The sequence below is a fragment of the Merops nubicus genome, unplaced genomic scaffold (assembly GCF_000691845.1).
Source record: "Merops nubicus isolate BGI_N331 unplaced genomic scaffold, ASM69184v1 scaffold10503, whole genome shotgun sequence".
Taxonomy (NCBI): domain Eukaryota; kingdom Metazoa; phylum Chordata; class Aves; order Coraciiformes; family Meropidae; genus Merops; species Merops nubicus.
This window is the reverse complement of record NW_008596887.1, coordinates 15,037-27,346: the sequence shown is the minus strand read 5'-3', so window position 1 is coordinate 27,346 and position 12,310 is coordinate 15,037. Positions and strand designations below refer to the sequence as shown.

General features: G+C 38.2%; 1 protein-coding gene across 1 annotated transcript in view; it reads right to left on the bottom strand.

Annotated features, from left to right (window-relative positions):
• The window catches only part of TOX (thymocyte selection-associated high mobility group box), a 43,939-nt gene extending 31,984 nt beyond the window's left edge, over positions 1-11,955 (bottom strand). The window contains exons 1-2 of the mRNA XM_008936523.1: positions 11,655-11,955; positions 4,522-4,752 (exon numbers count right to left, since the gene is read on the bottom strand). Of these exons, the coding sequence (XP_008934771.1) occupies positions 4,522-4,752; positions 11,655-11,933 (510 nt within the window). The 5' untranslated portion in view covers positions 11,934-11,955. The remainder of the gene's footprint in view (positions 1-4,521; positions 4,753-11,654) is intronic.
• Positions 11,956-12,310: the final 355 nt, after the last annotated feature.

The following is a 12,310-nucleotide window of genomic DNA, read 5'->3' as shown; positions in this document are numbered from 1 at the left end:
CAGGAAAGAATGAGTGGGAAATTAAATTCTTCCCACTTGTGTCAGATCTGCCCTTATATAAACACATTAACAGTAATTTCATGAGGCGTCAAACACAGGAATAAATACTGAGGGGTAAAATAATGAGGTGTTGCTATTGAGCTGAACTGTTGCAGCTAATATCACTGTGTGTGAATTTTGCAGCCTGAAAGAAGGCATATGTTACAGCACTCCAACAGTCACTTTGCCAGCTTCTTCTGATCATTAAATTTTGGGTCTTTTAGGTGAACCCATCCCTCTTCCTGCTGCAAGGCCAGCACAATGTTTAAGTACTCACACAGAAGCACATACACACACATACACATATACGTATGCACACTAAGCTCTTCATAGGAGGCCCAATTAATTCTTGCTAGAATTCCATTTAAGCCACTGAAGTTACACCAGAGATTAATTTTGTTGAATGTTGAATAGACATTCAATTCAATTTTTAGAATAATAGCACATTTATTAAGGTCTTTGGCTTAAGTTTTAAAGTTATACTAACGTAAATATGAACATTTTGCTTGTGATTTGCCACATCTATTACAGCTTTGCTAGGACTCCCATTAGAGACTTAAGGTTCATTTAGTACACACACATCTGGTGCTGATTTAAAATGACTTTCCCTTTTCATCTAAGGACAGAAAATGACCTAAGTAGCCTTTTTACCCACTTTGAACCTGCGTTCTGTCTGAAAGCCAGAGACTCGACCATTTAGCATGCTGAACTCCCTTTCCTGGGGGCTATTTTTCTCCCCCTCGCAGGAAAAATGTGTGTGAAGGGCAAAGGTGTACATAAATAAGCTATAAAAACAGGACACACACACAAGCATAGTACTGACTAAGGAGAAAGCAGTGTTTGTGATTGTAAGAGAGGAACTGGAAAAGCCACTAAAAATATCCCTGTGCTGTGGCTACAGCACTGAAGAGACTCTACCTCAACAAACTATTGCTGCAGCTGCTTTTCATTCACAGGTTTATTAATCTGAACGGTTTTAGAGAACATTTAGTGTTCAAAATGAAAGAAAATGTCCAGTTCCTTCTTCTGACCATGGATAATTACTGTACCCCATTCAGAATTTGAGAAGAAGCCATGACCAAGTCTGTGACCACTGAAGTCCCTTTCATTTCTAGATTCCTCTGTGCAGACAGGTTTGGACAAACAAAACACAGGCAGACACCAGCATTATTTGCAAATGGCCCTTGTACACTCCAAAATTAATGGAAATGGTTATAGCATATGACCCAAAAATGCAAATCTCTTCATATGGCAAAATGAGAGTGGAAGTACAGTGCAATCTGCTTTAATCTAATAAATTGCAATATTCTCACAGTAAGATCATCAGAGAGTGATTCACTTGAAGCATAACTCCCCCCAAACTTCAGTAACGCACTCACCATCATCTGGCTCATAATAACGTTTCCTTTTTGGTCATTCAAATCCTATTTTCTCAAACAACATTTTCCTACTTTCTTCACAGTTTGAAAAACATACGTGGTACTTGCACAAACCCTTTCGAGCTACAGCCCAATCTGTCAGATTATCACAATTTAGTTGCAAAGGCTTGGACATACATATACTGCCCTTAGGTCGTGACTGCACTGAATTCCAATACCCTTATTTATTCTGTGGTCAGTCTTCAGGAATAAGACAAGAAGAATTCTATGCACTTCAGAAAAAGCTGGCTCAGGTCATAGGAACAAAGAAGATTTCATTTTGGCATGAAAACATGAGGTTATTCTTCTTTCTCAATAGTTACATTACGTTCTACTTTCTGATTCATTTATATTTACTATTTAAATAGTAAAAGGAGTTCCAATTCAGGAAACATAATTTGGAAACATAATTCTATTTAAATTCCAGAATATGCATTAGCTTCCAAAACATAAAAGCCAGGAGCTTTATGATAATTGAATCCTTTTCAGCAAGTATAATTCATCAATAAAGTATTCCTCCAATGACGTTATTGTTTCTTTAACTATTTTTTAATTTCTCAAGCTTCTTCAATGCCCAATTCCAAATGCTACATTAATCACTTGTATTTTTAGAGTCCTATTTTCCTACCAGAGACATAGGTTTCATAACAGTGACTAATGCTCTGTATCTGAAAATTTAGGCCTTTAAAATACAGACTATCTAGTCAGTTAAGATGTCTTGTAATCATGACTTTGTAGTATTAGATCCCTAATGGAATAAAGAATGAGTTTAAATTTATTCTAGAAAATAGGATTGCCATTTTATAAAAAAATAGGGACTATCTTTTATTCTTTTTGTACAGTGCTAGATTAGAAAGGGCCTGGGTCTGGAGTTTTAATGAATAATTTTGCCTATAATGAATAGGCAAAATGAGTCAAAGTGCAACAAAGACATGCTAACCCAAACTCTTGGAATAATTGGCTTAAAAATCTAGTTGCAGCTATTTATTCATGAATGTGTCATATGGATTCCATAACACATCATTCTGCTGTGTTCCAACTTAAATTAAGGACAACAGAGATAAGGAAAATAAATTTTGTTCTGCCGTTCCAGTGTAGGACTTATTCAATTATTTCTTTCAACCACAAATAGAAAATTCAAGTTAAAGTTGGAAATTTAGGGGTTTATGAACTCTTTTTAAACAGAATTATATGGAAATACTTCAATTTTCTGCTGGAATGACTAACATGACAAGCTCAAAGGAAATGTGCATTTTATAGACTTTTAGGTTTGTTTCCATTATATGGTCTTGAACAATTATTCATGAAGTCAAGTTTTCTGTGCTGTAAGTGGAGCAAATATTATGAAAGGAAAAACTGCATAGCTGCAACAGCCACAGCTTAAGGGTCAATATGAAAAATGGTTGAGGAAATCAAGCACAAGATCTGGCTAAATAAATAATTTTTGCTTGGTGCCATCACTAGAGAGATGTAAGATTAGAGACACAGGCCCTTGACAAGTCCAGGTCTCTGCCTTTCACTATTTCAGGAAAATTTGGATCCACAATCCCACAGGAAGGCAAGATGAGTCCAAGATACAGACCTAACTACTTGGAGCACTCCTGAGGGATGTGTTTGGATGTCCAGGTTTCAACATGGGGAGTGATTCTAGACAAGGTTCCTTTCTTTTTTTTAATGAATTTAAATCATATACCACAGTCTATAGTTTCTCAGCTTGGGCTGGAGGTCCTGACCAAGCACAGCAGGGACAGCTCTTGCATGTTTGGGCAGACTGCTGAGCAGTGGCTACTCCTGGCATGGCTCAGCACTGTCCCTCCTGCCCACGGGCAGGTATGTGGGACAAGGAGGAAGAGCATCACAACCTCTTCCTTGTGACCTTAACCAAAGCATAATCTGTAATTTTTTTGTTCCTTCAGCTAAACCTTCCAAGTACTGACCTTATTCAAAGGTGGATGCTAGACATAACAGGCTTTTTTTTTTTTTGTTAGTCCACGAGTATCAAACTTTGATTCCTATTACACTGTTACTTTTAACAGGGATCTAGATGTATCTACACCATCCACTTTAGCAAAGTAAACCTTATTTTTTTCAAGCCCAAATGATTTTACCTACCAATCATAACAGAAATTTCCCTTTTATTCTTAGCCTTATTAACTATAATTTTGTTATAATAACATGCTCAGTGTGAATGAACGAGATGCAGTTTTGTTCCAGTACTTTTCCCTTCTCTCTGTGCTGACACCAATCCCCACCCATGTCTCCTGCTGCCAATATAACTCTCACTCAGCGTATCCCCTCCCTCTGTATTTGCTTCTCTCTCAAAATTCCTATTTCTTTACCTACCCAAAAGTAGGTAAAAAGTCAAAATGCAACCAGTAATGATAGAAGAGCAATGATGTGCTACATTGGGGATGAATGGTATTTGCCAACAGTCACCACATGGGCGTGATGAGCTTCCAGAGTTGCCCACTTTGACATAGCACCTAACTGACTCCGAAGGATTTCTGAAAAGGTTCAGGTCCAGCTCTGCCAACCTCACTGCAGAACTAAAGCCTTTCCATGGAAGATGGAAGTACCTATGGAATGTGACTTCCACAGCCCAAGTGTATGCTGGAAGCTACCCCAGAACACTGTTGATTAGCCAGAGTCCACTGTAGGTCTCTTTGTATCAACACATCTCTAATTCCTTTCATAAAAGCCTGGTGGATCAGGAGATGTGAGCCCAGCACCCATCCATATACCACACTGTCACAGACAGGGCAATGCTGTCATAAAATCTCAGGCCCACAAATTTGGGCATAAAACAATCCTAAATATAATCCTAAAGCTTGTGTCACACCCCAAAACTAAAAAAAAACCCAAACCAAACCAGCAAAAACCCCTTTTGTGCTTTCATACACAAAAAGTTGAACGATACTCTCCTTTTCTCAGCCTCTTTAAATCAGATTCCTTAGATGGAATATATTCAAGTTTTATTCCAGCAAACAAAGCTGCCTACAGTGCTTTGATGACCCTGATAACACGTTCCTGAAACAAAGCCTCTGAGCTACAGCACGTTTTGTACCTGTTTTTGTTCTTCTCCTAAGCCGTCCCACATTGAAGCTACAATTTTAGAGACTTCACCAAAAGTGGCATTGGGGTTTTGGCCCTTGATGGCTGCTTGAGTGTCTCGAAAGAATAATGCATAGGCAGACACAGGCTTCTGCGGCTCATTTGGATCCTTCTTCTTCTTCTTTTTGGGAGTTTTGGGTTTCTTTCCCATATCTGAAGCAGGTCTCTTTTCTCCACCATTGACCTGTAACACAGAATCAGCAAATTACTATTAAAAAAGCCAATTTAATTCAGTCCATCCATTGTTACAGCTTCTGTGATATACAGAGATTTTTAATTTTGCATGCAAACAAGGAATGTTGTCATCTTTGACAGTCCAAACGTTGACACCATCTGACTTAGTCACATGTTTAAAATTCATAAGTTTTCCAGATTTCATAACTTTTCCCATTAAAATGCTTTATATTTTGCTTTCATATAATTGCTATGAACTTAATTATTGTTCATCTGGTCATCTTTTCAACTCTTCTACATTTTATTGCTAATGGCTACAACATGCATATAATGAGTAAACTGAAATGAAATTAGTTTCATTATTGCCTGACCACCAGTTCAACCACGTGAACCACCTGCAGACAGCAGGAACATTGTCATTTCTACCTTTCTCCTATCCTCACCCTTTCCCAGAACAACCTCAGATTAGTGTTCAAGCCAATTTCCACTGCAACTGGTGGGACACCCTCCAGGGAACTTGAAGAGAATCTGATTGTGAATAAAACAAGTTATAGACCTTCCACCACACACCTTATAATTAAATTCTGAAGAAACAAAGATTTTTAACAGTCCAGACAGTTTAGACCCCTTTGGAGGATCAGTTCTGATCCATCTGGATTTAGCTGCATAGTTTTTTTTCCTCTGTGCTTGTAAAATCAAATGGTTTGAGGAAAGGAGTGAAAGAAGAATGGTATATGAAGAAAAGTTCATGGGCATTGTGTGGACCACCTGAAAAAAATGAGCCTTTGTACAAATTTGTTAAATGCAACTACCCTTTGCCACTGAACAGCTCAGAGACCCTGATGACCAAACCATTCTTAGGTGACTTGCAAGCACGTAAAGGGATGCTATTCTGATTCTTCCACAGATTGGAACTCCATGGCAAAGCAGCTTTTCCTGATATGATCACTTAATTCACTGTATCTGTAGCAATGACATGTGATCTTAGCAGAGGGGTCAAAGGCTTTTTTCTCTTGCTGGCATGGCCAGAGTATTGTACATCATCACTGTTCTGACGTAGGAGAAGATCAAGAGCATAAAAGGTATGCTCTGGGCTACGGACCTACTAGGCGTGACTTTTATCACATCCTTGTTTCATTATTTTTTAATAATTCAGATAATACATATCAAGGGACACAGGAAAACACAGGTCTTCAAATCAGTGGAACTGCATGAGGAAAATGGCTGGAAATTCTCATTTTCAGCAAAAAACCTTTTTATTTTTCTATATTATTTTCTATATTTCTCTATGTTTTCTAGATTATTTATTTTTCTTTCTCTTGAGCCCCTCACTACATGAAGAACATTGAGGGGCTGGAGCATGTCCAAAGAAAGGCAATGAGGCTGGTGAAGGGTCTAGAGCACAAGTCTTGTGAGGAGCAGCTGCGGGACCTGGGGTTCTTTAGTATGGAGAAAAGGAGGCTCAAGGTGAGACCTTCTCAATCCCTACAACTCCCTGAAAAGAGGTTGTAGTGAGGTGAGGGTCAGTCTTTTCTTCCAAGGAACAAATGACAGAACAAGAGGAAATGGCCTCAAGTTGTGCCAGGGAGGATTTAGGTTGGCTATTAGGAAAAAAGTCTTCCTCAAAAGGGTTGTCCCTGCCTGGCTCAGGCTGCCCAGGGCAGTGGTAGAGTCCTCACCCCTGGAGGGGTTTCAAAGCCATGTAGCTGTGATGTTGAGGGACATGGTTCAGTGGTGACCTGGCAGTGCTGGGTTAGCAGTTGGACTTGATGATCCTGAAGGCCTCTTTCAACCAAAACAATTCTATGACTGTATATACACCACTGCATGATGTCCATCAGGGCCCAGGTGATTAACAGGCTGGATCTCTGTGGCTTACAAAGCACATCAACAAGGTGATGACCACAATTTGAAAATTAAGTTGCTTGTTTCCTGAGAAGTATGTTATCATTGATTAATTTTTAATAGACGGTTAATGCAGTTGGAAAATATGGAAAGCAAGAAGTAGCATGCTACTCATTATGAAGCTGTCCAACTTTTAGTGCCTTGCTATCATTTCACTGAATAGGGTACACAAAACACAAAAAGCTAAATGGTAATTAACTAGGGCTCCCTAGTTAATTTGGCAATATCAGTCTAAACTCTTCAGGCAGCTCTGTGCAAACTCCATGGGCAAGGAAGCTTGACAAGAATTTGGGCTATAGTTAAAATCTTGCCTCTATTATTGGCTAAAGTTTTCCTCTTTTCAGAGCATTCTTGGACCAATCAGATTTAAAAGTATAAAATCCTGTATATTAGGATATCACATTACTTAAACTACCCTTAAACTCAGCGATATGCTGCAGAAACTTGTGTAAGAAGTCTTCTGATAAGTGGTTCTAAGATGAACTCTAAAGTCCTATTCTCCAACCTGAATGATCAAGAGACTTCAAAATCCCACTGCTAAAAAGAGAGTACTCACATGGGAAATTCTGTTTGTCTTATATGAAAATAACAAAATTAAAAGAATACCAGAATTTCGGTACTAATAACCTTGCAAATGGCTGAGATGATGGCCCACCTTATGCTCCCATCAGTATATCGGCTTCATAGACTCCACTTCTAACCACCAAAGCAGAGACAGATGGGAAATAAAATAAAAACTATATATATTCTGCTAGGCATAGTCTTGTGCCTCCAAATCCCTGGAGGTGTAGTTAGCTCATGGTAATCCACCTCCTGTCATGGCTTATTGCTTAATTATGGTGATGTATTTAACTTATTTATCACAAGAAAGCAATAATCTTTCACTTTAAAAAAGTGTACATTAACCATGTTGCACACATAATAGATCACAAGAATATCTAGAGTAGGATTTAAAACTATCAAGTAAGGCACATCGTTGATATCCAAATGTCCCTTGAGAAGCTGGAAAGTGTCTATAAGCATATTTAAAATAAACTGCAATAGTACCAAAGCCTTTAATGGAGCTAGGAAAGCTGTTTTATGCACACTATCTTGCAGTAATCGCTGTAGTTTAAAATAGATTTTAATCAAGCACCATCTGCATAATAGGCTGAACAGACAACATAGAATTCTACTTATAACTCCTATCATATAAAGTAAATATTGTAAAACCTCTACTACATAAAGAGAATATGCTGCAGCAGTTCTTTTGTAATTGTGTTTCTGTTAGTTAATTTTTGCTACTTGCAAACCTCTCACTATTGCCCTCTAAATAAAATTTGAAATTCTCTCACAAGTGATATTCAAATGAGCATGGAAGAAAACCCTGTTATCCATCTATGAAGAAACACATATTTGCAAACTACTAATGCTTCCAGCAGCTCATAATTATGCTTGGCAATAACTGAATACATGCTTAACGATCCAACAGTATGAATTATGGCAAGAATTACAGAAATGTAATATTCCAGTGTTGAGGTGGTCAGGATAAAGCACGTGGTAAGTGGTCGCTTTGTTTAGAATGTTTTTATAGTTACTTACAAGTATTGATTTTTAAGTTCTGCCTTCTTCTTCTTCTTCTTACCATAGTCCCACACAGTAGATTTAGAGGAATTAAGGAGGCATAGGGATGAACACCTCTTGTAGAAAAAATATCTTTGGCCTGAGACGACATTTCACATTTCCACAGACCTTGCAGCTGCATATACATAGCCTTAGAATTATTCAACTTGCCACTGATCTCAGGAACAAGACCTCAGCTATGGTCAACCTCAGCTGTCTTGCTTCTAGAGCAACAGTGTGTAGGGCAACCAAGCCCTCTATAATGCAGCTCCCTTCCCTTTTTCATGCAAGGGAATATATGATGTTTAAAGTCCGAAAGGCCGGTATGAAAGAGTCTGTATGAGAATGAGCATCGCCAGAAAATATTTAGCATCTGCTGCCATAAGTTCTGTGTATGCTGGATAAGACTTACAACAATTTCAACATTTACCATAGAATGAACATCCAAGCAAATCAGTACATGAACAATTACATCAGTTTGTAGAGTTTCTTTATTCCTGGCATTTGGAATATGTATATTAAGCTGAAATGATAATTCGCTCCATGCATGCAAATCAGTGGTTCACTAGGGATACAACTGTACTTTTAGTCCAGATGTATACAACATACCTATTTGTTCATCCCTGCTGTCATCCTCTTTCTATAAATTCATGGAAACATGAAAATGGCACAGAAATTTCAGTAATTTTTTTTCTCAGGATAGAGCTAGATAGAGTTGTTAGGGATTTCTCTATCAAATCTGCTGTGGTTTCTCTTTCACACGTAAGGCTGAGCCTTCAGCTGGTATAAACTACGGGAGGTCACCTGACACTGAGGTGATTTTCCATTTGAAAATGTACTTTGTCTTTTTGATCAATGCTGGTACGTAGGCAAACATCTTCTCCTGCTGGTTACACAGGGAGAACGTCAATGTTGCCATTAACGATACAGTCAATTCAGAGGGAGCTGCTTTTTACACAGTCCTCATGGCAGGAACATCTTACTGACTTCATGAAGCTGCTCAAACGTGACGAGCTCCAGCAGCTACTACATGACTGCAACATGTTCAGTTCTACTGAAGGCCTGACTAACGAGCTCTGGCTCTGCTCTATTAAGTAATACTACACGTCTACATGATAGTTTATCAAACAAAGAGAAATGTCAAAGTTTAGCAAAGTTATATTCAGGTAAAAGATAGAGGTTCTCACAAGAGAAAAAAACTCCGACCATTTTATCCCTTTCTGTCCCCATCTGCTCCCTTCTTTCACTGGGAGGAGTATTTTTGGAGTGAGAAGAACCCTTGTGGCTCCCTCCAAAGCAGCTCTGAAAAAATTTAATATTGTTGTGGCCGGGGTGAAGGATCTCCAGAGAAACCTGGTTTCTTCTAAGTATCTGTATCCATTCATCTGCAGCTTCCAGGAAGAGCAACGTGACAGAAAGATACGCAGTAGAGAGGTTTAAATTGTAAACAACAGCAATACTCTAACTTCTTACACTGATTACTCAAACCCTCTTGTATTTTACAATGGAAACTACAGCGTAGGTTTAGGTGTACCCACCCACTGCCCATCTCCAATGGTGGCCAACTTCAGGCGTTTACACAAAGACCTAAGAAATTCTACAGAATATAGATATGGCACAATCTGCCCCTCACCAAGCTTGCAGTTTAAACTCTGCTACTTAGAGACCAGTTTAAGCCCTCTGCTCTGATTAATCATTATTAATCAGATTTTATATCCTTTAAAACATTTATCAGAGCACAAAAATTGTAATTATTGAATTTTACAGCACTGTATCAACTTCAGCATGCTGGAGTTAATTTTGTGTTCTGTATTGTGCCTTTTCTCATCTATTTCTGCTTTGAGCATGAGAGAATTTTAAGGAGTTTTCCAAAACAACCTTACTTAAAAGCTGAACACTATAAACTGGCTTCCACAAAGAAAGGACCAAGTTTTACTTGGTCTGCAAGTATTTCTTTATTGAAAACTTCAGAGGAGTACAGTCTGCATGAAACCAGAACCCTGCGCTTTTTCTGGCACAAAGTGTTTGCAGTGAAAAAGTACATGAAAAATATGGATTAAATAACTGAAATATTTGACAGAAGCAGAAAGGATGTCTTAATTATTCGAGTGGATGTTTTCTCCAGAAGTTTAAAGCACCTTGCACACTCCCACCAATACATGTAAAAATATTAGCAGAGTGGCAGGAGTAGCAAATAAATTATTCTGCAAAAGGTAAAGGCTGCCTGGAATTATTTTTACATAGCTGTATTCTAAAGTCTCCCTCAGCAAGGAAGTTCTCATTTAAAATGTATGAATTATTCAGTAATTTTTAAAACCTAAAGTTTGTGAAATGAGGGGAAAGTCCTGAAATAAAACTTTTGAATCAGAATTTATTCAAAATGTAGTAAAACATACGTCTCCAATTACATGATTATTTTATAGCTTGAGGCATGAAAAACAATATAATTTGAAAACAAATCAGACTTACATTTCTTGACTGGATTATACCTTCTCAGTGACTTACAATATGTTTTCTTCCTATTCCTCTCAAGTCTGCAACTTTGCCCCACAGGACATGGCCATGGTACATGCTACATTACATGACTGCTCTAACACGACTGCTCTTTTACTGTGACCATAAAACAGAGCTAAAAAGGTTCTCAATTTCTGTATGCTCTATTCCTGGTTCATGCAATGACTTTAGGCTCATTCCCAATCTTTTTGTGTCTCAGCTTTTGTGTCTCCAAGATTAAAATTATACACTTGTGTAATTTTGGGGAGGTTTTCAGGAGTTTGGGAGGATTTTACATGCTATATAAATTGACATTTATCCTTTAAAGAAATGTATTATGTAAATTACTATTGTTACCTCATGCCTGCACTGATACTAAAATGAAGCTTAAATATGTGATGATGGAGTGTCAGCAACTCCTAAAGTATAAATACATAATGAATCTTCAAGATTTTCCAGGTGAGATTTTTAAAGTTCATAGAGGATCTTCCTGTTCTGGTTGCTGTGATGTTCTGTTTACTCATCCTGTGACCAAGTAGCAAAGACTAGCAGATACATACAGACTGTTCATACTTTTTATGGCAGTAACTTGATCTTTAACTGGGAACAAACATCCTTTTTATGCAAGTGAGAAAACTCAACCTTTAGACTAAAGTTCTAAAGGAAAGGCTATTCTTTGAGTGTTTTACAGGATTTCAGTTTGCCCTCACAAAGCGAAGTGATGTCATTTATTCAAGCTGCTTGAAGAATTGACTGGAAAATATTAAGTTCTGTATTCATAGCTCTTTATTCACGTCAGTTAACCAACAACAACGTATGAAGAATCACCTTAACACCTGTGGCCATATGATTCATTTAGCAGGTCCTAAACATATCCACCATTTACACAGTAATCCTAGCATCTAAGCCTACCTTAGAGCTATCTTCTCCTTCATCTTCATGGACTGAACTGGATGGTGAAGGAGTTGCAGATTTGCTTCCAGGTGGAGAGGGCGAGTTGTGAGGAACACTGTTTCCACCCATATTCAAACCAAGCTGTGCACTGAGCTGGGACTGGTTAATAGTAGTCAGCTGCCCATGCTGCATCATTCCTGGCTGCCTAATATCTGCAGGTTGAACCCTTGGCCTCATGGTTGCCATCTGAGGATGGGAACTATACTGGGCTCCTTCTGTATTCCGTAAATCTTGCATCTACAAGAGGAAAAAAACTGTATTAAGCATATCACTAATAAAGTGTTCTGTTCCTTTAGACCCCTGTTGGCCTGATTGGCTATATAAGGCTTAAAAGAAATGGCAAGTTCTTAAATAAACATGTAAATACTGGAAATAAACAGAGTAAGGATATGATTGACATTTGCATAACACTGACTTATAAACTATTCAGGTTCTAGCCTCAGCCCATGGGAATAGCAAAGAGCAATGAACACGTGTTTTTTTTTTAATAGGGGGAACAAAAGGGCACTGCCTTCTGTAACTGCATGTAAAGTATTTCAGAAATGCTAACAACCCGGGACAGGTTTGCACTCTGAACCAGATCAGAACATCAATATCCTCAAATTCCATACAAT